This window comes from Brachypodium distachyon, chromosome 3 (assembly GCF_000005505.3).
Source record: "Brachypodium distachyon strain Bd21 chromosome 3, Brachypodium_distachyon_v3.0, whole genome shotgun sequence".
Taxonomy (NCBI): Eukaryota; Viridiplantae; Streptophyta; class Magnoliopsida; order Poales; family Poaceae; genus Brachypodium; species Brachypodium distachyon.
Window position 1 is genome coordinate 49,682,337 of NC_016133.3, and position 26,495 is coordinate 49,708,831.

General features: G+C 46.5%; 3 protein-coding genes across 3 annotated transcripts; 2 read left to right on the forward strand and 1 right to left on the reverse strand.

Annotated features, from left to right (window-relative positions):
• The first annotated feature begins 6,171 nt into the window (after window positions 1-6,171).
• On the forward strand, window positions 6,172-9,714 carry LOC100834819 (pentatricopeptide repeat-containing protein At1g01970). The gene is made up of 2 exons (XM_010237389.2): window positions 6,172-7,239; window positions 8,294-9,714. The coding sequence occupies exons 1-2, from the start codon at window positions 6,256-6,258 to the stop codon at window positions 9,353-9,355; spliced, it is 2,046 nt and encodes a 681-aa protein (XP_010235691.1). The 5' UTR covers window positions 6,172-6,255; the 3' UTR covers window positions 9,356-9,714.
• Window positions 9,715-10,766: 1,052 nt separating this feature from the next.
• LOC100821836 (enhancer of rudimentary homolog) lies at window positions 10,767-15,220 on the reverse strand. The gene is made up of 4 exons (XM_014900213.2): window positions 14,891-15,220; window positions 12,023-12,116; window positions 11,175-11,295; window positions 10,767-11,061 (listed from the first exon to the last, which is right to left on the reverse strand). The coding sequence occupies exons 1-4, from the start codon at window positions 14,891-14,893 to the stop codon at window positions 10,968-10,970; spliced, it is 312 nt and encodes a 103-aa protein (XP_014755699.1). The 5' UTR covers window positions 14,894-15,220; the 3' UTR covers window positions 10,767-10,967.
• A 5,754-nt stretch (window positions 15,221-20,974) lies between these two features.
• LOC100821527 (hydroxycinnamoyltransferase 2) lies at window positions 20,975-25,318 on the forward strand. Its single transcript, XM_003575289.4, has 3 exons — window positions 20,975-21,169; window positions 21,294-21,713; window positions 24,115-25,318. The coding sequence occupies exons 2-3, from the start codon at window positions 21,294-21,296 to the stop codon at window positions 25,021-25,023; spliced, it is 1,329 nt and encodes a 442-aa protein (XP_003575337.1). The 5' UTR covers window positions 20,975-21,169; the 3' UTR covers window positions 25,024-25,318.
• The last annotated feature ends 1,177 nt before the right edge of the window (window positions 25,319-26,495 follow it).

Genomic DNA, 26,495 nt, shown 5'->3' on the forward strand with positions numbered 1-26,495 from the left:
GCTGTCCTATGACGCCCTTCCGCCTCACGACGGCGAGGAGGAGTCGGGAGGGGTGCACGTACGTGGACGTGCGCACGGCGGCGCAGTACTGGGACCACGACAGTCTACCTCCCGCACGGGTGGCACTTGAACACCGAGCGGGTTCCTGTGCCACCGATCCCGGCGAGGGGCCGCGCGCGCCAGGTCGAGATTTGGCACTGCCGCTCCGAGCTCCACGACGACCCCCGCGACGACCCGGACTTTGCGGAGGACCTGCCGTACTGGGACGTGTGGTTCGAGGGAACACGACCTGCATCGTCGCTCCTTCTTCGCACCGCCGTCACGGCCCGCCGCGGCGTGCCCCCGCCGCCTCCTGCCGCCGCCATCGTCGTCAACGAGGAGCCCGACGAGGAGGTGGCAACGGCACCACGTTCCGCCGAGGATGAGCGGGCAATGTTGGCGGTGGCCATCCAGGACTCCGAGCGGGAGGAGCTCGGGCGCTGGCCCGACCTTGGGGCGGTGCTTTACCTCTCCCAGCTCCCACAAGAAGGAGCCGCAACACCACCGCAGCCGCCACCGCCGCCGACGCAAGCTCCACCGGAGCCTGAGGAGGACTGGTCTCCATGGTCGGACGATGACATGGAGGCGTGGACTCTGGAGTCTCCGCAGCACGAGGTCATCGGCTTGGATTCGGATTCCGAGCAGATGACCTCCTAGTAGTAGTATTTCAAGTTTGTTTAGTTTTAAATTTCTAGTTTAATTATGTAAAATCTATATAATGAAAATAGATCGCCCCGTTGGATGCACCCCGCTACCTAAACAGACAGTGCGCGGATCTGTGTCTGGCCCGCGACCCAAACGGACCAAAACGACCACAAAAGGTGGTCCCATTGGGTCGCGTGGCTGGAGTTGCCCTAAGGCCTTAGAGCCATCGAGGATAGACAGTTCTGGATCGAGCCCCCGCCTCCTTTCCTTCTTCTGATCTAGATCGAGGACGAGGAGGAGCTCCACAGTTCCCAGTCGATCTGGACGAGGCTTCTTTCCCATCCATCCCATCCCCGATCTGGCGGTGGCGACATGGTCTGGGCGGCGACTACGGGAGGCTCCTTCCCCATCTTCGATCTAGCGGCGGCAACAGTGGCACGAGTCTAGGGCGGTGGCCGGCGAGCTGCTCCACTACGAAGCTTCTTGCAAACGCGGCCGAGAAGCAGCTCCAGGACGCGAAGAAGACAGGCCAATTTTTCAGCCCACCGCGCTAACCGGGCCCGTGCCGGCCCGACCGGGCTCGTGTGCTGTGCCTAGGCCGGGGTTTCGCCGGAGCGGACTAGCACGGCACGACCCGTGTATAAGTGGGCCTGACGGGTCTGGGCCATGCCGACGTGGTTAAGAGATGGGTCGGACCCGTAACGGCCCGTTGGCTACCTATAGCTCCGGGGCCGGCCTCCACCAAAACAATAAAGTAGTTTCAGAATTCATCTTTTAACTGCTTATGAAGTGTTCTTTTATTTTCTACAACTGAATTTGCTTTTCGTTTGTAGACTTTGTTTATTTTCTCATTCTTTTAACCGCCGCTCATGAAGTGTTTTTTCTTAACTTGTCTACGACGTTGTTTTCAACGCAGATCTAATCAACTTAGCATCAACAAAATGGACCTTTTGTGGTGATGCAGCCGAAGAGCTCTGTACTGTCTGCACTCAAGTGAGACCCTTTATTTTTCTGCAAACCTCGCTGACTCTGGTCAACCATTAATAATGTTGCACTCGACAATGTGCCAAGGTAGGTTATGACCAACTTTTTGAGATACACATACTCAGTACAACGCATCTGACTCTTTCTAATTTAGTTCAGACTCTTTTTAATCATGTCTACACAAGTACTTCCTCCGTTCCATAATTCTTGTCTCAACTTTGCCCAAAAATGGATGTATTTATTCGTAAAAAATGTCTAGATACATGTAATATTTTGACAAGAATTATGGAACGGAGTGAGTATCAATTTGATTGGAAAGTCAATTAAAGTAGGTATCACACATTTAAGAATACATGGATGAAATAAATACAAACTTGTATAAATTGTTTGTTATTCGCATTAATTCTAAAACAAGTTAATGCATCGTTGTTGGATGTGCAGTTGTTCGGGTCTTTTAGATTTATATTCTGAGGAGCAAGTTAATTTAACTCTGAATAATGAGAGGCATCGGCGATGAAGGGTAAGCTGTGCATTTGGACGGCATCAGAGAAAAGCGCCTTAGGAGGCAACGGCGACGGCCATAGGTTAAACAATACCTATGATGGCGATGACGGGTCAATGTGCTTGGTGCAAGGACCGACTCTCTGGGAGATGTAGCTTCTTCTTCTCTTGTAAAACACCGTCTTAGATAATTTGTTCATTTTACCATTGTTATCCATGTACAATATCTGCTCAGTGTTACCTCAACCATCTTTTCTTACCCGCATTTGTGTCATCTTACTTAATGATAGTAGATATGAGTTGTAGCTAGTTCATAATTTAATTAATCATGTTTCAACTTTGTATTTTTTGCTGATGAGTTCAGATTTTGTTGTAGTGAACTACGGACGAAAATACATTTTTTCAAAAAAAGTTGTGTTGCGATGTTTGATTTATATATTGTTTGATATATCCCTTTGCATGAGTTATTACCATTTTTTTCTCCTCTGTGAAACCATTTCACAAAAATTAGCAGCGAGTGACTACTCTCATTAACTCATTCTTATTTGTGTTTGTGGTTATGCACACTAAAAAAAAATTAGAAACACAATAGATGTGTTATTTGATATTTCTTGTACTACTGTCAATGTAACAATATCTATGTTGAGAAAAGTCTGTGTTTATTATGCCAAATATCTATGTGTGTGTATATATCTCAGGTGACTAAGTTTTAAGCAAAAAGATTAAATCTCACTCGATAATATCAGAGTTGTCGGATCTATACCTGGACGTCATCCCTACTCCCTCTTCTCCATATATTCCTTCCGAATTATAAAACATGATCCAGATTCAATGACTGAACAATCAACTTATCACTAATTAAAAATCAGGCGATTTAGATATAGCAAACCCGAATATCTATTTGATGTTTTTTGGTACTCCCTCCATTTCTTAAAGAATGGCATATTAGTTTCATTAAGACAAAGTTTTGACCACAAATTACTATATTAAAGTGTGATTTGTATGTCATTAAACCACAAGTATCATGAAGTACTTTTGATAACGAATCTAACGATACCAATCTTATGTCATATAAAACACATCTTAATATACTAATTTGTGGTCAAAGACTTGTCTTAATGAAAACTAATATGTCATTTTTTAAGGAACGGAGGGAGTATATAAGTATGGAGATGTCTCTAAAAGGAAAAAAAAATATAACTCTTATAAATCTAAGTTGATAAGTTTTATCTTTGCGTGAAACATTGGATTGGTACAAAAATATTTAGCGGCAATATTATTACCCCTAAAAAAACATGCATGCAACTCTTTGTTGAAACACTCCTAATTTTTTTAATAGAGTTTTGGACCTGGATAACTTCACGTGTCGCATTTGTAAGTTTGTACTTCCATGTTATGCAAAAATGTTTTGTATTTGCATTAAACCTAAATAGTATAGCATTATTGCAAGCATGCCGAATATAAAATTTTGTCCAAAAAACAAAGAAAATCGACATGTGGAAATATGAAATGTTAAAAACACAACATTATAAGATCTATTGAAAAATAAATACCAAATAGACTAAATGCAGTTAACAACTATAAAAGAAAAATATTAAATGTTATGTGTCAGCATACGAGGTTGCCTTATCTACAAAAGTTGTTGTCCTTCGCCCATGGTCGGCACTGCAGATGAAAAGGTGGAGTGCGGGACTTATTACTATCAACACAGTGCACCTCAGGGCAAGCAGTCAGAGCAGCTGCTCCATCGTTCACACAGTACTCGAGCATTTGACCCGCGGAGGTCTGCAATCGCAGATGAATGCGGCATAACAGAGGATTTATTTCCGCCGCCATGGAGCGCCTCCGGGCAGGCGACCAAATAGTCCTCAAACGTTAGACCAAATGTCGGCGCCGTTGCCGCGGCCACGGACGAAGACAGCGGAGCAGGGGACTTATTCCTGCTGACGTGAGCACCTCAGGAAGGGTGGTCAACGCAACGCGCCTAACTCCAACGACTGCCTCGATGGGGCATCGGTGCCGCCACCGCAGACGAAGGCGACAAAGCAGAGGACTTGTTCCCGCCGCCGCGGTGCACCTCCGGGCAGGCGGTCACCGCGAGCACGCCCTCGACATGGAAGGAACTCATGCGGCCGCTCAATTGGCACTACACGGGGATAATGGTTGCGCTATCGCCGCCAGAGGCGGGTTCTGTCGCCGCCACCCGGGCCGCGGCGGCGGCATCAATGTCTACAAGGTCCATGGCGACGTTGGCAGACAGTTCGGGGGAAGCGAGTGGGACAGACGAACGGTGCTCAGATCTGACATGGCAGCTAGGTGAAGGGGCGTGAAGAGATAAACAAAAACTTTTCCTACGCGAACTCCCAAGATCTAGCCGAGGTAGAAGGCCACGAGGATTACCACTAGACGCGCAGTTGCGGATTATCGATGCGGCGCCTTGATGCAGTGCAGTCTCTCGATCCGATCCAGCCGATCCAATCCCGCGATCGTCGAAGTGCTGAACGTACAGCACCTCTGCCGGTATCCACACGTGCGAGGAGGAGCTCCGGTGGCGGACTGCTAGGTCCGGTGCGACGGTTGAACTGAATCGGGCTAGGGTTCTCAACGCATGAGAGTGGAAAAAAAACCCGTTCCCCTTAGGCATCCCACGCCCCTGCTTATATACCGAGTGGAAGTGGGCTCCAGCACTTGTGGCCCATCCACTCTGCGAGTCCAACTCGCATTGTCAGCCCAATTCCAGTTCGGGTCCAACCCGACCAAATACTTGCTCCCGCTCTTAAGTGTGTGACCCCGCAGGCTCATGGCGACTTGGACACGATTGGAGTCCGACTCTCAATCGATCAATCGGTAGCGGCTCCTAGCAGAACGTGCCGACTCCCAAGTACCATCGAGTCATGACGACGTACCTTCCAATGTGACATACGTCTTAGTCCATTTTGCCTCACGATATACCTTGTCAAACTATAGGCGATTAATCGTCATCTTTTTAATAGTTCAACTCTCTTCTCGATCTGTGATATACGATTCATCCGACTAACTCTTAGTCGATCGACCCGGTTAACAGTTAACCAAGTCGCGCATGGCCATGCTTCCCGAATCATATCACTCGAGAGGGCCCAGAGAATATCTCTCCAGTCGGAGGGGCAAAATCCCATCTCGGTTATCCACATCACACAGCTTGATTCTCAGTCAACCCGAACTCTGCCTTTATAACTGCCCTGTTAACTCGGATTGTGCGATAACCTCAGGTCTAAGGATTACATTGATTGAGACATGCAAATGACGAGCTACTCGTTGCATCTCAATATGGGTCAGTCCGACTCGCTAAACTCTTTAGCCGAGTCCGTGTAAGCTGGAATGACATCACCATGCCCATGAAAAGTGGAACCGAGTCATCAGCCAACTTTCACATTAGTGGTTATGTGTCCAGCACAACCTCAATGACTAAGGACAATTTAGTATGAACAACATGAATACATAGTTCCACAATCAAATCACATATTCAATGATACATATCAGATGTTCAAACAAGGACAACTTAATAATATTTATGAATACATTGGGAATTACATCATACATGATTGCCTCTAGGGCATATTCCCAACACTAGGGGTGTGGGCTAGGGTTTGGAGGCCATTGGAGTTGGGTAGAAGAAGGGGACTCCTTCTTGGTCCCTAGTCATGCAAAAACTCACTGCAAAAATATTTACCGCCCAACAAACATGTAAAAACTCACTGCAAAAACATTTTTACTTGTGTGATGTATCAAGAAGGTAGGAGTACCCTCTTTTTCACGAGCATTTTTTGACAAAACTTTGCAGGTTTGCGATTATCGAAACCCTATGGATTGCAACGAAAAAGAGCTCGGGATGAGAGGAGAGAGTAATCAGTCGCAAGTCAAGCCAAGGATAGCATGAACGATTAGCCGTCGGATGGAAGATCTCAACGGTGCAGATCGAGCGTAGATGTTACAGCAGCACTCGACTGTTCTCTTCCGTCGTCTCAAACGTTCCATATGTAGGGTTTTTCTCTCGTCTCGATTCTCACCGAGGCCCCTTCTCCCCCAGCCATCGCGACGGCGGCCACCATGAGAGCCATTCTCTCCGTCTCCAAGCTCGCCCGCCGGCTTTCCATCTCCCTGGCCGCCGTCAGGGCCCCACCGCCACTCCTCCTCCGCCACCTTCATGCCGACTCCGCTCCTCCTCCTCCTCCTCAAGCGCCGCCCCCCTTCACCTCCCGCATCCTCCAAACCGAAGAAAACCCGAGCCTGAGCACTGATCTGCAGCAGGATCAGCCGGCCCCCGACCCCGTCCTCGACGAGTTCCTCGCCCGCTTGGTCACCGCGCTCCGTCCGACACTTGCCGCCGCCTTCCCCACCCACGCCCGCCCCGTGCTCGACGAAATGCTCCGCCTAATTGCGGAGGCTGTCCTCTGCCGCCTCGAGGGCGCCGATCCGGGAGCCGACACCGTCGATCTCAGCGAAGACCTCTGGGCGACGGTGTGGGAAGTTAGCGCCTCTGTGCGCGATGCCATGCGGCGTGACCAGGTCCGTGCCGACCTCCGGAACTACCTTCACTCCGACGATGTCAAGGAGATGACTCGGTTCGCTGCTGACGTTGGTATCCGCGGCTCCATGCTCCGGGAGTTGCGCTTCAAGTGGGCCCGTGAGAAGCTCGAGGAGGTCGAGTTCTATCGCGGCCTCGATGCCATGCGCAGCCAGGCTGATGCGGCTGCTGGCCCTGCCGCACTCCCACCCCCTAGGCTAACTACATTGCCACAGAGGAAAGGGGAGGTTAAATTCAAGATCGGCGGGCTGGACATGTCAGACCCAAAGTGGGCTGAGGTGGCGGAGCGGGCGGCTGAGGCTGAGGCGCACTTTGTACCAGAGGAGGCCAAGGCTGTAGATGGGAAGGCGAAGAAAGCTGAGGAACAGCTGCTTGCGGTTGAACCGAGGAAAGGAGACCCGGCTCCTGCCATGGAGGAGTGGAAGGAGGAGCTCCGACCAAAGCGTGCCGACTGGATGGCGCTGCTTGAGCGGGTTAAGGCCCGCAATGTTGAGTTGTACCTTAAGGTCAGCCTTTTCCACGTCCTTGAAAGATATTGTACTCTATACTTCAAATTTAGTTCAGTAGTTTGCTGCAGGTAGCACAACGTGTTGTTCATTTATTGCATACTCCCTCCGTTCCATAATTCTTGTCGAAATATTACATGTATCTAGACGCTTTTTTGGAATGGATACATCTATATTTGAGCAAATTTGAGACAAGAATTATGGAACGGAGGGAGTACTTGCTTATTTCATTCAGTAAGAAGTTTTTCATTCACATCATCAAATGAAAAATGTTAGTATCTTGCTGAAAGTTGTGAACCTGAGCACTGAGGTCTTCATGCCTAATTTTCCTTCATCACAAATGCATGAATCCCTAATGTTGAGGTCCAATCCATGTCATGTAGTCTTAGTTCACAAAGTGTTTCTATATCCTAAGAGGTTTGTGCTTCGAGTGGCAAGTTTATGGACTGTGGACATACGGGTCCCAGAGTTGGAGTTTATGACTGAGTTACTATTGTCACTCTAGTAAAAATTAGGATGCAGTGTGCAATTTAGAACTGATCTCACTTTAGACAGTAAAGGAGCATATGGTATTGTCTGCCTCTTTGATGGTAAACTGTGGAAAATCCGTTTTTATCGTTCTTGACTTTATTTAGAATATTCAGTTTTCTATGTGGCGGTTTAGCTTAGTATGATTGAAAAGATTATAGAAACTGACTTTTGACTAGTAGTCTGATGCCTTTTTGGCCTTCTATAACCCGGTCTAAATTAGCTGAGTTCGCGTGGAAACGAAACTTTACTTTGTGATGGACAATATACAGGACTTCTCAATTCAGTCAGAAATAACATGGGCTTGACCTCTGGATGTAAATTTCCCTTGTTCTTTTACTTATTTTCTAAAGAATTCCTTTAAGTTATGCATTTAAATATGTGATTACATCGAACAAGCTCAAGAGCTCCACTGATGTGAGTTACTTTGCATAGTTGACCAGTTCATTTCAAAAGCCTGCACTATTCCAGACACCTTAAATTCTGTTAATAGTTTCACATGTGCACTTTTTGCTTCAATTTATAGGTTGCTGAAATTCTTTTGGCTGAAGAAACCTTTGATGTAACCATCCGGGATTACTCCAAGTTGATTGATCTTCACTCTAAAGCAAATCATGTAGAAGATGCAGAAAGGATTCTTGGTAAAATGAGAGAGAAGGGTATTGCACCTGATATTATCACGTCCATCACATTAGTCCACATGTATAGCAAGGCTGGTAATCTTGAACAAGCCAAGGAATCTTTTGCATTTATCCAGAAGGAGGGTCTCCAACCAGATATGAAACTCTTTACTTCAATGATTAATGCTTATATTAATGCTGGAGAGCCAAAACAAGCAGAGGATTTGGTAAAACAAATGGAGAACCTTTCTATCAAACCTACCAGGGAAATATACATGGATGTGATGCGGGCATATGCTGACCGTGGCTTAGTGGATGGAGCCGACAGAATGAGAAACACAATGACGTTCGCTGGAGTTGAACCCACGTTGGAGTGCTTCACATTGCTTGTAGAAGCATATGGGCGGATTGGCGATCCTGATCATGCATATGCCCTGTTTGAAGTTATGAGGTCGAATGGACACAAACCAGATGACCGTTGCCTTGCTGGTATGATATCTGGACACATGAGGAAGAACCAACTGGATCAGGCTTTGAAGTTGCTGTTGAGTTTAGAGAAGGAGGGGCTGAAACCTGGTGTCAAGACTAATCTCGTCTTGCTGGACTGGCTGTCCACATTGCATCTAGTGCAAGAGGCTGAACAACTTGTACAGAAGATAAGAAAGGCAGGAGAAGAACCTATAGAGATCCATGTTTACCTTGCTGATATGTATGCAAAATCACGTCAGGAAGAGAAAGCCCGCAAATCCCTCAAGATCTTGGAAGAGAAGAAGAGACTATTGAAGGCTGAGCACTTTGAGAGGGTTATAAGTGGCCTTCTCGAAGGGGGTTTCTCCGAAGAGGCAAACAAATATTTCAAAATGATGAAATCTCGTGGCTTTGTTCCATCAGAAACAATTGAGGTTGGGGTCAAGGCCCGCTTTGGGGTCAGGGGTGTGGTTCGCCCCACTGGTAAGTATAGGGGCTAGGGCTTGAACGCTGGTGTGATGATCTAGACGTAGCACCGATAACGGCACAGACAATTCTGCCTAACTGATGTGATGAAAGATCCCTGTTGGATGAATTTTGTTTTGTTACCAAATGTCTTCGAGCTTGAAGATGCTTCTATAGACCATAGCTCGGACCAAGTTGATAGAAGTGACGTTCATGAGTGTGTGTACCCGGATGTTAAAGTGCAGTGATTTTTATTTTTACTTTGCTCTCATAAATCGGGATGTGCACGTGTATTTTGATATAAGTTTTGTCATTGTAACACTTGGATGCCCAGATGGTTCCCTGGAATCAGGTTTCATCTGTCTGCAAAAATATTTTCAGACATTGATAGTCATGTAGTGTAAAATTTTAAACCGGAGAAAGTACCCTCTGAACCTGTCGCATATGAAGCTAAGGGCACGTATAATACTACGATTTACTTGTCGAAATATCATATGTATCTTGACATTTTTTACACATAGATACATCCGTATTTAGGTAAATTTGAGACAAGTAATACCGGTCGGAGGGAGTACAATGGTTGATGAGATTGTTTTATCTTTTCACATCATTTAGAAAGACAACAAAATATGTTGTACAATGATTTATCTCTTATTGTTATGTCTTAGGATTAATGCTTTGATAGATAAAATTAACTAAATAAATACTAAGAAAATGTAAAATCTACTCACTCCGTCCCATATTAATATTAAGTAACTTTTTATTACTTGTATCTAGACGTTTTTTAGACATGAATACATCCACATTTGAGCAAATTTGAGTCACTTAATATGAACGGAGGGAGTAGTATAGTACAATAGGAAACTTGCTATCTTTGCCTTACTCTTCTTGAGAGATTATCTTTTAATTAAGAAAAGGCTTTTTTTTTTTTCATTCGTCTCTCCCACGTCAGATTTTTTTCTTACTACGTTACTCCATTGTGGACGCCCTAAAAAAACTATTCCAAATCAATTGCAAATCTTTGTTTGGGGCGAACTCGCCGCGGCGCGCGGCGTCTCGATGCTTGTCACGGCGACTCACGTTTGGATCAAGCCTCAACTGGCTTAGCTACGCTAGATTTATTGCTCCTATAGAAGCATTGCTCCTGTAGAAGCAAGGCTAGCTAATTGGATAGGGCACCGATACTCAGCATGTCGTTTTTTTCCTCGCGTTTTTTTTTTGGCCCTTGCAAGCATTTTCGGGCGGTTGTAAGCAAAATGGCTACCAAATGACCGTCATGTCCAGGCAAGGTTAGGATTCCCATTGCTCTGGAACCAATTTCTTGTTGCGCACTGGACTGGACAGCAGCGACTCGATTGATACAAAGATCTGGTCGCTGAGTGCGAGCGCTCACAAAATAGACGCCCCCTATATTGACAGCTGAGGCAATCCTCCATTCACCAACACTTAAGGCAAGCAAATACGTTTATCTTATATATAAGGTGCCAGAGGCAAACCACCACCGAAATATGAGTTAAACATCCAGAAATACAAGCACGGGATGCAAAATTCTTTCATTTTACAAGGATCACCTTCTGGTACACCAATCGGATAGTGTATCACCTACGCTTGCCTGCTGGTGACAACAAGCCAAACCAACACCAGTAACTACCGCTGAGCCAGCTTCTTCAGGTGCTGAAACAACTTCTGCTTTATCCATTGCCGGTCATATGGCAGAAATGCCTGGATTGAGTGATCATAGCTGCAAACAAAAATGTCAAGTCAACAAGTTTTAAACTCCAAACAGAAATATTTGAATGAACTTTGCACCATTCTGATCCAATGCTTGATGACCTTCAAAGTTTTTGTACTCACACTAGCGCACTGATGTCAGCTAGACCATCAATGAAGTTGTACAGATCGGTGATATCATAGGTTATGTTCGGGACCATTGGGTTGATGTCCCTTATCTTCCTTTCATAGAGACCACAGATTCCTGTCATGTCAGTAGAGCTGTGGTGAATAATGGATGAATTTGCAGAACAAATCAAGAAAAACCTTTGAAGAAAGAAATGTGCTGATTCTATTAGGGCATTTTGATGGATCTATGCCTATCCATCACACTGGCAGTGAGCAGTTCAGCACTGAGTAGATAAAATAAATATTGGTTCTTAACTGCTGCTGACAAACCTTCAAGTTCCTTTTCTGAAACTCCAGCACCCACAAATTAATATAAGGAGAAATTTGAGCCTTAAATATTGACCGTGTCTCTAAGGATATGACATGATAGACACAGCCCGATTATTATTGCATCCTTAAGCTAATAGCTTCTTGACATGCCAGACACTCACAGCTCGTTTGGCACCCCTCATTTCATTTCATTTGGTCCAAATGAAATGAAATCTAATTTTTGGTAGGATTTCATTTGGTTGAATTTGAATTCCGGATTCAAATCATGTTTGCCTACCACATGGATTTGTAGAGTTAGTTTCTAGAATTCAAAATGAATTCCACAATTCTAGTCCCAAATGATGGGTGCCAAACAAGCTGTCAGGGAAAAGCTTATTAATCAGGGAAAGGAATGAATGACATTGCAAATGCAAAACATAAAAGTGACTACACAAAATCTCCATATCATACTGTAATCAGTAGGACCATGCTAATGATATTAAATAGGCTAATTATCTGAACATTGCAGTGTCAGTTAAGAAAACCACACGTACCATCCAATGCATGGTTCACTGAATTATAATCCATAAATGTTCTAGAACCCCTGTTTTGGGATGGTTGCATCAGAATGATGGTGTGTCTCCCAGCCTATAAGATGCACAAAAATAGATTCAGACAGCAGCATGTGAAAATTACTCCAAGAATATCAATTCAATACTTTAATCATCAAGGTATTACAGTGCAAGAAAAAATATTAATTGATGGTAAATGAATGAGCAAAAGAGACTATAAACATGCCCATATCTACTTAGTGTTTAAGCCCCTAGAAAGGCAGCTTTTTTCATACACGACTCTAAAAATAGCCGTCAGCCCAGCACTAAAGCAAAGACTTCCTAGAGAACCTATTGATTGTGCACGAGGTATGGTTTCTTTGCTTAAACAGTAACATAATAGCATATTGATACCATGATTCTCAAGTTGAGCGACATGGTACTATTATGGTATCCAAAAAACTTCTTCTCAGAGAATAATACTCATAGAATAAAGCAAACACAACACCTTGCAACAAACAATAAATCGATAACATGCTTAGTCTTGCATGCAAACCACATAGCGTTGTTTCAATTTGAAAAACGAGAAACTTTGTTGCAAGGTTAAAAAAAGCACTGGATGCTAGCACGTAGCTTGCCTAGGCCTGCCTACACGGCGGAGGAATCCAGAAGGAAGCAGCAGATGGCTGAAGAAGGCACATGTGGCATTAAAATAAATAAAAAATCAGCAGACCCAACCCTGTAAAGCGCCCAAAGCTTCTCTTCCGCACCACATAGTCTTGCATGCAAACCACATAGCGTTGTTTCAATTTGAAAAACGAGAAACTTTGTTGCAAGGTTAAAAAAAGCACTGGATGCTAGCACGCAGCTTGCCTAGGCCTGCCTACACGGCGGAGGAATCCAGAAGGAAGCAGCAGATGGCTGAAGAAGGCACATGTGGCATTAAAATAAATAAAAAATCAGCAGACCCAACCCTGTAAAGCGCCCAAAGCTTCACTTCCGCACCATCTCTCCCCTCTCCCTCCTACACTTACTCCACAAGCAAGCGCCAAGGGTGGCTTCAGCGCCGGCTACTATCACAAAATGATGTCATCTCCTTCAGTACTTCCTCATGCTGCCTCCTTCTCTCCCTTGCAACAGTTGATTCCGCGCTAGCAGCCCAAATATGAAGTGGAGTGGCAGCCAACAGGCCTCCTCCGAAAGCCCAAGTTATAATCAAACACTGCTAGATATTGTATAACATATTGTTCTTTTGCCTGTAAGCTAGTTTCACATTATTAAATCGAAACATTGTTTCCTAATATAAGAACAACGAGACGTCAAATAAGCGATGACAGTAAATAAGAAACACCCACAATACAAAAAATAGCAGGCATTCCTTGCTGGTATTAACTATATGTTCTATTAAAAAACAAATTGTGCAAAAGCTGCGGTCTTCCAAATCAATGGGAGGCATTCCTCGTAAATTTGTTTCCACGTATACAGGAAGTACTTAAGCACAAATTATTCATTCCACCATTGTTAGTAAGAACCAATCAATCTATAATATGTTTCTTTTACTTGATTGATAGCATTCCTGATTTCTAAGATGTCCATAGACCAAAGCACGCATATTCAGGGTGATTGCTAAAGGGGGAAACACATGAAGAAAACCAAACAACAATCTTTTGAACTAAGTGGGGTGAGTCCTTGATCCACACCATTACACCCCAGGAGACTTCTCACAAAACCAAACAATAAAAGGTTTGTTTTTTATTCTAAATGCTATTACTAAAAAAAAGGTAAGTAAATACAGATAAAACTTGTCTAACATGTGATACGCTTAGCGTATGTAAAAAAATCCATGCAAAGAAATGGAGTTGGGTCAACAGCGTAGAAAAGGGTGAATAGGGCAGGCTGACTAATAAAATCAACGGCGATACCTAGGTGGAGACAAGTTTCTTAGGTCCTGAAAAGATACTGTAAAATATTTTATCACATATTCCCCGAGTAGTGGTAGTTTGTTTTGCAGCCCTTGTTATATTTAAGTCAAAGCTCTGGTTCTAAGCTAGGGTTCTAGACACAGACGCAACATGACTTTTGTCATTTTCCAGGAATAGCAACAGGACTTTGTTTCACAACACTTGTTATATTTAAGCCCAAATGTTATAATTCCAAGACAAGCTGTATGAACGCAGACACAAGTGTGCTGGACACAGGGATTCATCATTTTCCATACTAGATAGCAACACCCGGGACGGCTATACATACTAATATAATTCATATGTTAAAACTTAAAAATGCTATAGGGTATGTTTGGATTGTTGCCAAAATGTACCATGCCTCTTTGTTTGGATTGGATTGTTGCCAACTATTTGGCATGCCAATGCCCCTTAGCCAACTCTAGTTCGTTTGTTTGTTTTTTGTTTTTGCCAAAGTTGGCCAACTCGTGGGAGTCGTGGGCAAGCAAAACAATGGCCAATTAGTTTTGGTAGGACAAGCTTGAGGTCAAACCAAACACACCCAATAAGCTGGAGAACATGTATATACACCTTAAATACGATCGCCTGAAGTAAGAAGTGGCACGATAGTGAAAAACTACTTGGATTGTTGTACCGGCCTCTCCCAACAAAAATACAACATTCCGACCACGGCGCAAGGGTTCAAAAGGAGACCAACTCCTAAGTTTTTCCTTGAAAGAAAACTCATCCAGGTATACAACCTCTTCAGACTTTGGAACAGTACGGAGTGCAACAGAACAACCTAGTGTTCGAAACGGAACGTTGCTTTCGGTTTCGCCAGGTCACGGACCTCAGTGGCCACCCGGAACTCTGCGGCAATGGCGTGCAGGGAAGGAGAGAATCTAGAGGAAGTAAAGGACGAGGAACTCACCATGGATGGAAGCCGGGTAGGACGGACCGCCGATAAAGAGGGAAGCTGCCCGCGTAGATCCGCCGACGCCCGATAGGAAGTGAAAGGACGAAGGTGTGGCCGTCGATCTGGTAGCGAGGAGGGATTGAGCGGCGGCCGGTAGTCGGAGAAGGGGGCGAAGAGATGTCGCCGTCGCCGGGAAAGCTCGACGGGACACGCGAGAGCGAGAGGGGGAACAGGGAGGCGCTCGGGTTCTAGGGTTGAGGGGGGACAAGGGTGGGGCGGTATTGGCTTGGACAGTTCGCAGTTGGACTGGGCCGTGCGATGCGAGTGCGAGTGTGCGACCGTGTCCGGCGAGGGGTCCGATTCGTGTTCGTTCCTTTAACAAAGTTCTCATCGGGACACGTTCGGCTGCTCAGAAATAAAATCTGGACACCTTCGGAGAAAATCTCAACTGTCCCTTGTGAGAGGGGCAGCGCAAATATGCAACAGGGTAGTCCGAAAAATCAGCCTACGAGCATTTAAAATCAATTCGGTGTAGATTTTATTTCAGAACAACGTAAACTTCGTTGTCACAGATTTTACTCCCTAGTACGTCCCCATTTGCAATGGCAGTTTTGCAAAAATACCCTTAAACTATTTTGAGATCAACCCGTAGTTCGTTAAGTGGGGAACCGAATTAGGACGCCGCTTCGTTCCCCTCGATTCTCCTGGACTCCCCACTCGTCTCTGCCCTCGCCCGCCACTCGTCGCCGCACCATGGCCCGCACCGAAGGTCTCCAAGCAATCAAGCACGCCCTCACCGACCCGCTCAACGTTCTCCAATCATGGAACGCCACCAAGGTCAACGACGCGTGCTCAAGGATGTGGGCAGGGATCAAGGGCATCAACGGCAGCCCGATCATTTTACGCTGGTGATATGACTTGTACCTTCGGGGCCGGTGATATGACTTGTACCTTCGGGGATTACCCCCATCCCAAGTAGATTCAATGCTCATGGTTTTCCATCTTTTTGGATGAATGACTTCAGGGATTTTCTGAAACCTTCAATGGTAGTCGAGTTCATGCAATGTGTTCGTGTGGCGGTGTTCTTCTTCCAGTATGATTGCAGTTTTTTTAGTGAAACCTTGGAGATACTTCATGTTGCAAAGATTGATACCATGAAGAAGATTGTATGAAATATTTCACTATTCTAAGTTATGACTTTCTTAGATCTATGATCCAACGGACTGTACATTCCCGATATCGAATTTGAATAAACATATAGGTAACTCAAAAATAAATATAATAATCAAGGAACAAGAAAAACGAGAATCCACGTGTTTATTCTGAAGGAAAACCATCGCGACGCACTTGAGCCAAACATTGGATATGAACCCTTCTGCTCGACTGGCTTTGACACATGAGGAGCCATAAAAGAATCCGATGTTATATAATCGAAATATGTCCTCATGAACAAAAAAAAAGTTACTCTGTATCAAACACTACGAAGAATATGCTCTGGTGATACATAATACTGTATTTGCTATTCATTAGTCCGGTTTCCCATTTTTCGTGATTTGTGAGTACATTTAAAAAATATTTATGGCAATGGTAGATGACTCTTGCGTGAACATGCATATCCCCTTGCGGGTGCACCAAATATACCACCATAGACCATAGTACTCAACAACTACCGATGAGATGAGGATGAGGCCTCCCTGATCTCACCTTGACTCGGAATATATCAATTTCCCTGTTCTCGCCACAACACTAGAAGCTACTGACTCGTACGTAGAGCAGTCAAAAAAGAAAGAAAAAGGCTACGTACTCGAAGTCTCAAATCGTCATGCCACCGTGGTACCTGTTGCGGTCTCACACCAAACGCGCCTGCCGGCTGAAAGATCACATCACAACACTCACTCCCTGAGCTAAGCTTACTTGCTTTTGACTCGCAATTACCTCACACTCCTCGTGGAAGATCTACCACGAAATGGACGGCAACGGAACCAATGAATGCTTGGACCTTGCCTTCTTCTAGAAAAAGCAAAACCACACCGAGATCCTGGACGCGAGTATACCTACCAGTGTGGCTCTCGCCAATGGAGATCAGCTCATATATTACGTGGCATGCATGCACGCATGCTCCCGGCTCCCTAGAGTGGAAACGACGGCAAAGACGTGCATGCACGACATGTACACAAGTAGCAGTATGAGTATACACGACGCCGGGCCCGGGCGATAGATACGAATCGGTCAATCCAAGTACCGCCAGAAAGTCAAAACAGTCCTACATTTTGTTTAGAGCCAGATACCGAAATAGCAGCGCACAACCGTCGCATCACTCGCATGTGCACGTCTAGCTGGCTCAGTTATCCTCGGTCGGCAAGAGGCCAGCAAAGAACACATGGAACATAAGGTCGTACATACTGTACCTGTTCTTCGGGTCGTCAATTTTCCTGCCAGACAGGCACGGCGGTCTCTGGCTAGCTTCCTTCAGTTCATCCTCCGAATTATTGTATGGCACGTTCGGTTTAGGATAGGAACGGTGTGCTGGATCACGAGGATTGAGCGGAAGTCCTTACGGTACGTGGGTCGTCGAAATAATTGCTCTGATCGATGCCTATTGGAGACGGAGGATACTCAAGGTGGCAGTTGGTACTAACCGTTCGCTCGACGAACTTATTTGTTTACATAGTTAACGTGGTCAGAATCCAACGGACCAACACAACTATTATTCTGTTTTTGTTTGTTTCTGGAGGATCTACTAGTTCCACTCAAAAAAAAATCCATCTGTTTTTTTTCTTCGTAAAATGCACCTGCACTCCTATAACTACTGAGATGTGTCATGCTAGTGTTAATTCTATAAAACTGCATATCTAAATTTTAATTTGATTTAAGGAGTACATCACAGGTCCTAAACACATCCGACAAGCCATTGACCGGCACTAATAAAATCATCAGCTTCCTTCCCCACTCATCGTCCTCACTTTCAGACAAAAAATCCAATTCGAATCAAAGATCGGAATCATACCTCCCGTGGGCAAGGTCGGCTCAAGAAATGGAAGTTGTGAGATGGAAAAAAAACCAAGAAAAAAGAACAGAATTAGGGATCAATCCATACACGGCTTGCCTTCTCCCCTTCCCCATAGTAAGCCGCCAGTAGTACCCTAACTTAAGAAGTTCTCTTCGCCAGCGCATGTCCATTAATGTGACCACCACATGCTCCTGCATGAGTTTCATGAATGGTTTAGGTGGCATTTTTACCGCTGCCACTATGGCTAAGGTCGTTCGGTGGGAGATTTCCTCTTGTTCAACTGTTGTGGAAGCAGATCGGCCCTATAAATATGTTCTCCTTTTTTTGCTCATGTGTATACTCTTGTTAATCTCCATTGCGTTAATCCGCCGCCACCATATATAGCTCATGGATCTCGACCGGAAGCTCGTCGGCCACAACAGAAAAAGGGGCAAGAAGAAACGATCCCCACCACCATCGCTTCCATCCTTCGATGCTTGCCAGAGCTCGATCGAACCCTAAAACTGCCGGTGGGATCGCCTATTTCTAGAGCTGCTCAGTTCGAGAAATTTGGGGGTCAAGCGCAGAATGAAATAAAGTATTTGGTGCTATGAAATAAGGTATTTGGTGCTCTTTGCATATTTTTACACTAGGACCAGTTAGCCAACATGACGGCCAAAGCACCACCTATCCGGTCAGGGGCTTGTCTGGCGCGTTTAATACCAATGATGTACAATTTAAGTTGAATTAGGATTCAAGTACGTAGTTTTATAGAATTATGACTCAAATATGCAATTTTATAAAATTTGGACCAACTTTCCACGCGAGATCTCTTCTCTTATTACTGTTTAGAATGGAAATACAATGTCTCAACTGGCAAAACATGGAAGAAGAAGAAAAAAGAGAATGCCCCCGACCACTACTACCTGTGCAAACCCACTGACCAGGATCCGCAATCAGATCCTGATTATGGGACAAAAACCTGTCCCTGTCCTAACAACTTACTGAGTTCCAGAGCAACGAGACAACAAAATAGAGAAGTTGCATCCGTCCAGTTGTAACAGCCAAACACGTTCCAAGCTAACTACAGACGGTTCGTCAGCCCGGAAACCAGAACTTCAGACACGAGCATGCCCCAGGGTGTTGACAGGCACCGCCACTGTCATCGTGCCTTGCCCCATGCGACGCATCATCTCCTAAGCGTTGGCCACCAGCTTCTTAAGGCCGTCCTTCAATGCTTGGACATCTGCCGTCTTCTGCAGACCTGTCCAAGACAAAAGAGAAGCACACGATGCAAACACAATTTCAAGAGGGGATCTGAGCAGATATTTGTCAAACATGACACGATTCCTGCCGTCTATAGCCCACTCAATAGCAGCCAGCCCAATTAGATAGGAGTACTAGAATCTAGCTAATCTCCTCCGTCACTTCACAATACTTATTTTTTTCTTTCGCTCTAAAAAATACTTTTTTTTTCTTTCTGCCCTGACAGCCAAGAACTCGATATGATTAAAGGATGGTTGTTTGATGTACATCCATCACTACACAAGATTGATCCATCTTTATTAAGAGAGAAAAAGCAAGCGATTACGGAATCTAACATGGCCCTTTTAAGTAAATAGACGCCTAGCTAATCTCCTCCGTTCAAACTACGAACAGATCGAGCAACTTGGTTGAGGTCTTGAGGAGATCGATCTGTGTCAGGCCGTGACGGGGGTCGTTGGTTCGTTGCAACTGTGCTACTCCTAGGAAGCGGTCGCAGCCGTTTCTTAGTTTGGATCAAGTTGCATTGTTACGAAATCAGCTTGAAATTTCTTGGACGTGACACAGCTGATTCAGAAGGACAGGAACGTTGCCAAAAAAAAAAAAGCAGGACAGGAACGTGTGACAATGAGGACAAATAAACGAGGCATTGAACAATTTGAGGCAACGGGTCTACTAGAGTGCCTCCAAAGATTGAAGCAGTCCGCAACACTGCATTATTTCGTTGATTTTTCCGGCTTTTTACATGACCCCATACGCTGTTGTCTGTTGAAGAGGTTCTGGGGTCGTCCGCGTGTGCATAGAATTTCGGGCTAAGATTAGAGCTGGCATTTAATTTCCAGGATAAGATTAGACTTGGCATTTCCATCACCGTCCTCATTCAGGCACCTAAAAACTCCGAGTACTAGTAGTACTGTACTAGAAATCAATGGCACCCTATGAGTATAGTCCAACCTCATACGTGCACGACATTGCTTTTTAGAAGATATTTTTTGTTGCCAAGTCGTTCGCAGTCTCCCAAATATTGTGGATGCAAATCCTCTGATAGCTCCCAGGAGCGTAGAGCCGTAGAGCTGTTCGTGATTTTACGCAAACCTCCAAATAAAAGAGAGGAAAAGAAAAATGAGAAACGGACAGTGTGTGTGTGAACTGAAACGACGGTGGAGTCACAATTCCTCCAAATTCCGGGGAAAAGAAAATACTCGTAGAAGATCGACGGCGGGCGTGTTTCTCTCCGTATAAAAATTGCAGGCGGGTGATGCGCTGCACGAATCACAAGGAACACCGACGCGGCGTCTCGAGCGCGGGCCGCAGCAGCGAAGAAGAGCCGCCGGCCGCCGCATCCTTTTTTACCTTTTTACTACTGTACCGACCCGAAAGCTGTTGTCAGCGCTGATGCAACGCAGGGAAATCATCAATCAGATCACGCCGACGATGAGCTGAGCTGAGCTAGATCACCGGCAGCGCGTCCACCGGACGGTAGGTTGGACCGCGTCCACCGAGGATTAACAGCAGTCCCGTTTTCCCAACCTCTGCATCCGCTTCCTCCGCTGCGATCCAACATCCGTCTTCTCTCCCTAGAAAAAAAAAGAGGAATACTCCTACACAAAGTGCCCATCTCCGCTTTCTGCAGGTCATCCATCCCACCAACTCCCCACCCGTCCAACTCATCTCCTCCCACGAAGCAATCGAATTCAATAAGCTCGAATCGCAAAAATCACAGGCTTTTCTTTTTCCAGAAACGAGGTCGCAACCTTTTTTTTTTGTAAACAAAGAAGAGAAATGGGGATATGGGATGAAAAAAAGTCGCGCGCCATTCCGCCCCGTCTCGGTTCCCGGCTATAAAAGCCGCGGCACCCCCCTCTCGCTCACCAGCTCTCCACCAAGAGCTACCTAACGATTTGGTTTAATTATCACGCGTACATCCACACGTATAGAGGAGAGACCTTCGCTTTTCCGTTACTCCTTCGCTTTACTGTTCTACCCAGATCTGCCTGCCTGCCTGCGCCGCGGCGGCTGAGAGCTCTTCGATCGATCGCAAGGTTGGTGTGGCCTTCTCTGTTCATCCCTGTTTCGCCGCTCGGATTATCCCCTTTTGTGTTGTGTTTCGATTTTTGTTGATTGCGGAGTGGTGTTCTGATGAATTAATCCGTGCGGCGGGGGCAGATGAAGATCACGGTGCGGGGGTCGACGGTGGTGCGGCCGGCGGAGGAGACGCCGCGGATGCGGCTGTGGAACGCTAACCCGGACCTGGTGGTGCCGCGGTTCCACACGCCCAGCGTCTACTTCTACCGGCGCGACGCGGCGGTTGAGGTCGGGTGCTACTTCGACGCGGAGAGGATGCGGCGGGCGCTGGCGGAGGCGCTGGTGCCCTTCTACCCCATGGCGGGGCGGCTGGCCCGTGACGAGGACGGGCGCGTGGAGATCGACTGCAACGCGGAAGGGGTGCTCTTCGTGGAGGCCGACGCGCCCGACGGCACCGTCGACGACTACGGCGACTTCGCCCCCACGATGGAGCTCAAGCGACTCATCCCCGCCATCGACTTCACCGGCGGCATCTCCTCCTACCCGCTCCTCGTGGTCCAGGTAAAGCCCCCCTCAGCCCCAGGCCCAGCTAGCCCCCGCGATTTTTTTCTTTCTCGCGCACGAGGACGAGGAGCAGAGTAGGACGTGCCGCCGAAGCGGGGCACAGCGTGTGCCCCGTGGTTGCGTGTGACGACGGATTTGACCGCCATCGGCGACAAAGTCTCAACTATAGAAAACCCAAAACAGATGGTAGCTCGTCGTTTTCCTGAACTTGTCTCGGTCGTCGGCGCTCGTTCGCGATGGCATTTGGCACGTAGGTGCTGACGCGCGTCCGAGAACATGTAACTCGCTGGATTGGGCGTGTGGGGACATTATACTTTCGCTCCGTCGGTGGTCCATGCTGTTTTTGCTGTGTAGTGCAAGTAGCAAAAATGCAACTTCTCTGCGGATGCAATTGAGCTGAGCTCTCGGTTCGGTCGGCAATGTCCGTCTAGTTAGACGAAAGTCACGGAAACATTGGAGCTTCCGAGTTCTAATTTCAGGGAAGCATCAATTTAACAGAAAATCGGCGTATGGCGCTGAATTGCACGCCTCGTGCGAGGCTGTACCCTGTTGGGTAGTGTTTTGTGGAAGCTCCAAGACAATTTAATTAACCCTTAATTAATTTCATTTACATCATTTTTTTAAATTAGTTTTGTTGCCTCACAGGAAATTACCACTCCCTCCGATTTATAACAATTGTCTCAGATTTGGTATAATTTTGTACTAATTTTGTACTAAATCTAAGACACATTATGGATCGAAGGGAGCACATGTTACAAAAAAAGACCATGCAATCAAAATTTGTAGTAGTTGATCAGTGTCAAGATCAAAATTTGGCGTACCTTGTTACTCCTCATCATTTTCGATTTTTGGGGGAGATATTAACTATTCCTAGAAGAGGAGCCTTACTGGGGACATATCAACTAGATGGAGTTGTTCATTTTCATAGGTCTTTGCACGTAGAACTCAAATACTCCGATACATATTACTTGTCTCAAATTTGGCTAAATATAGATGTATCTATGTTTAAAAAATGTTTATATACATGTAATATTTCGACAAGTAATATGAATCGAGGGAGTAAATTTTTTATCAGGTCCGCTAGAATCCTAGGGCTCAGTCATATCAGAAATAAGAATTTTGCAATCAGTGGCATGGGCCGTCCGATTGACTTTCAGATTCACGCAACTGGCTTTGTACTTTTGTTCGTGTGTTTTTATGTAGATGGACGGTTAGAATCATCGATCGATTGCGCCGTAGTTGAACTCAAAAATTATTTAGGGGCATTACGCAAACGCCAGAGATGAACCGACCGGTGCCTACCGTCGGTCCGTGACCTCAGCTTGCACAGTTGAATTGTACGTAGTGTATTGGTACTTTGATAGCGCAATGGCATGAACCGGTTGTTAGGGTGGACCACTCTGGCCCCTCTCAGAAGTTCGGGAGAGCTACACCTTGCCTTGAAAAACACTCCGAGAAACTAACATGAGAGCGCTGTGTTACCTGCTTGAGTCGTCGACTGTTTATTTCAAGCATGAAAGTGAACAAATATGTTTATTTCTCTTTTGCGATAAGTGAACCAATATGTTGATAAGGCTGACAGGTGTCCCGAATCATAAGTCATAACCTTGCTGCATGCATGTTCTTTGCTTCGAGTGCACCCATTACATGTCGGTTGCAAGAAAATGATTGCCCGGCTGGAATGCTGGTGACTTTCTCTTGTAGTAGGAAGCAACCTATGACGGGTTGATTTTTCTACCATGGTCTGCATAATTGCGTTTCTTCTAGCTTGTTGACTCGTAGCTATCGTTTTTGGTCTAAATGGACGTAGTACTTGGTACATATTGTCTGTGACTTCAATTATTATTAGCACATGCACACCATAAGGGTCAGTTGCTCATACTGCCTGTCTTGATGGAATACAGTAGTACATTGGGGATGCAACAATTCAAGATGCCCCATTAGTTGTACTGTGCCACGGACGTTGGAGTATTACATCTAGGCGATTAGGTAATGGGGTTCAGTGTTTGTCTAAACGAGTTTTTGTTAGCGCGAATAGTTGCCGAAGGAGAGTTCTTTAGCGAGATGGCAGGTGTGAGGGAATCATTAGTCCCGGCGGCATGATCCTAGACAGTAGACACCCACTTGTATCTGTACGGTCTAGGCGATTAGGTAATGGGGTTCAGTGTTCGTGAAAGAAAGAGCCCGTCAGAGTCACACACTGACACCGACCAACGTCCTCCGCTGCGCTGCAGTTTTTGGTTTTCTATTCACTTCCTGAATCTTTTAGTATGTTGATAGTGCTAGTGAGATCGAATCTCGGTCCACATGTAAATAAATTGGTCACGTTTGTCTACTCGAACAGAATAGTTAAAAAAGAACGTAACATTGGATCCTAACTGGCACGATTTTGCTGCAGGTGACACACTTTAAGTGCGGGGGCGTGGCCCTGGGCATCGGCATGCAGCACCACGTCGCCGACGGCTTCTCGGGCCTCCACTTCATCAACTCGTGGGCCGACCTGTGCCGCGGCGTCCCGATCGCCGTCATGCCGTTCATCGACCGCACCCTGCTCCGGGCCCACGACCCGCCGACCCCGGCCCACCCGCACATCGAGTACCAGCCCGCGCCCGCCATGCTGGACTCGGAGCCGCCGCAGGCCATCCTCGCGGGCGCCAAGCCGGACCAACCCCCCGCGGCCGTGGACATCTTCAAGCTCTCCCGCTCCGACCTGGGCCGCCTCCGCGCCCAGCTCCCCACGGGGGAAGGCGCGCCCCGGTTCAGCACCTACGCGGTGCTCGGCGCGCACGTGTGGCGTTGCGCGTCGCTGGCCCGCGGGCTGGCGCCCGAGCAGCCGACGAAGCTGTACTGCGCCACGGACGGGCGCCAGCGGCTGCTGCCGCCGCTCCCGGAGGGTTACTTCGGCAACGTCATCTTCACGGCCACGCCGCTCGCCGAGGCCGGCAAGGTGATCGCCTCGCTGGCGGACGGCGCGAACACGATCCAGGCCGCGCTGGAGAGGATGGACAACGAGTACTGCCGCTCGGCGCTGGACTACCTGGAGCTGCAGCCGGACCTGTCGGCGCTGGTCCGGGGCGCGCACACGTTCCGGTGCCCCAACCTCGGGCTCACCAGCTGGGTGCGCCTGCCCATCCACGAAGCCGACTTCGGCTGGGGCCGCCCTGTCTTCATGGGCCCCGGCGGCATCGCCTACGAGGGCCTCGCCTTCGTGCTCCCCAGCGCCAGCCGCGACGGCAGCCTGTCCGTGGCCATCTCGCTGCAGGCCGAGCACATGGAGAAGTTCCGGAAGATGATCTTCGACTTCTGAAACAACGAACCAACAAACAGCACACGACACAAGGATGAAGGACGGCACCGGATCAGCACAAGGCAGCAGGGGCGATGTGTCACGACCTTTACTAGGATGCAGCAAATGATTCTTTGATTCCAAACCGTAGTTCCTGCACATTTTCCCTTCCTTCTTGCCAGTTTGGGCATGACCAGGACGCGCTTTGTGCATCTTATCAAATTTCAACAAGTGTAATTTCTATGATGAATGGTTAATGCATGCAAAATGTGAACAATACAGAACCAATAAGTTGTTTTGTTTTTCTATTTACTTATTACCCTCTCTCCTCTGGCTACCATCGATAAGTAGAACTGCACGTTTCAGTAATAAGCAAACCGTCGAATTAGTAGTAGTAACAAAGCTAAAAATCCATTTCTCTTTCACAGCGATAGCCTTTTTTTTAGGGAATACGTAATCTTTGTTGAGGTGATGTGGTGCAGCTTTCACAGCGATAGCTGAAGTGAAGTGTGCAAACTACGGTTTTCCCAGCTCGGCAGCACGTACACTAGTAGGAAAAAAAAACTTTGTTGCGAGTCGAGCCACACACGTGCGCACAGCGCACATCCGTTGCGTGACGGGGACAACATGGTGACTGGTGAGAACGGACGAGAGTTCGGTCCAACTCCAGTGACCGTACTTGTGTCACCATACTGCTGCCGACTTGTGGAATAGTTGTGGGCCTTGAGATGAAGGAACACGGTCAGAGTTTGGCGATCTGCAAGTTCCTGCGGATCAATGATCGTGGCCACATGGGACCCCATTCAGCTGATGCCAATTGTCTGCCAAACGTGAACGTCAACTATGTCCGGGGTTTAGGTGAAAGGACACCCTTTTCGCGCAAAAGGTGAAAGGGCACTAACTGAAAGTAGTTACGAATTTGGCCAACATTTGTTTAAATCTGCACCACTTTCAAATAGAAGCAGTACTCTTAGAGCGCTAATTATAAAGTTTCTCCAGGGGCACCGCAAATATGATCATATATAATATATACTCAGTTTGGCATTGCTGAACTTTGTTGTGCTGAATTTACTTTATAATCTGTTGTGAAAAAATACATACAAAAATAAGAAAAAATTGGTTAGACAAACACAAAAAAAGTGAAAAACAGGTGAAAAAACCCAGAATTATGGTAATCCACCGCAATGACAAACTGGAGCCTTATTGGACGTAGCTAGTTTATCCAAACAAGTGTTCTTCCTACATGCAACGATTTGTACCATATTGGGCTCCGCAGGGACAGTCCTTACAATGACTCTACGGGACACGTTTTCACTCTTTTGGGTATGTGAACAGAGCACTGCACGCTTGCTCGCCAGTTTACCAAGACCCGAGTGGAAAGCTGTGGTGTAAATGTTGTGACAAAATCGAGTACGACATTGGGCACACTTCTATTTTCCAACTTTTGCTACAAAAGTGACGGGTTCAGGTGGATTTGGATTTAGGAGATATGG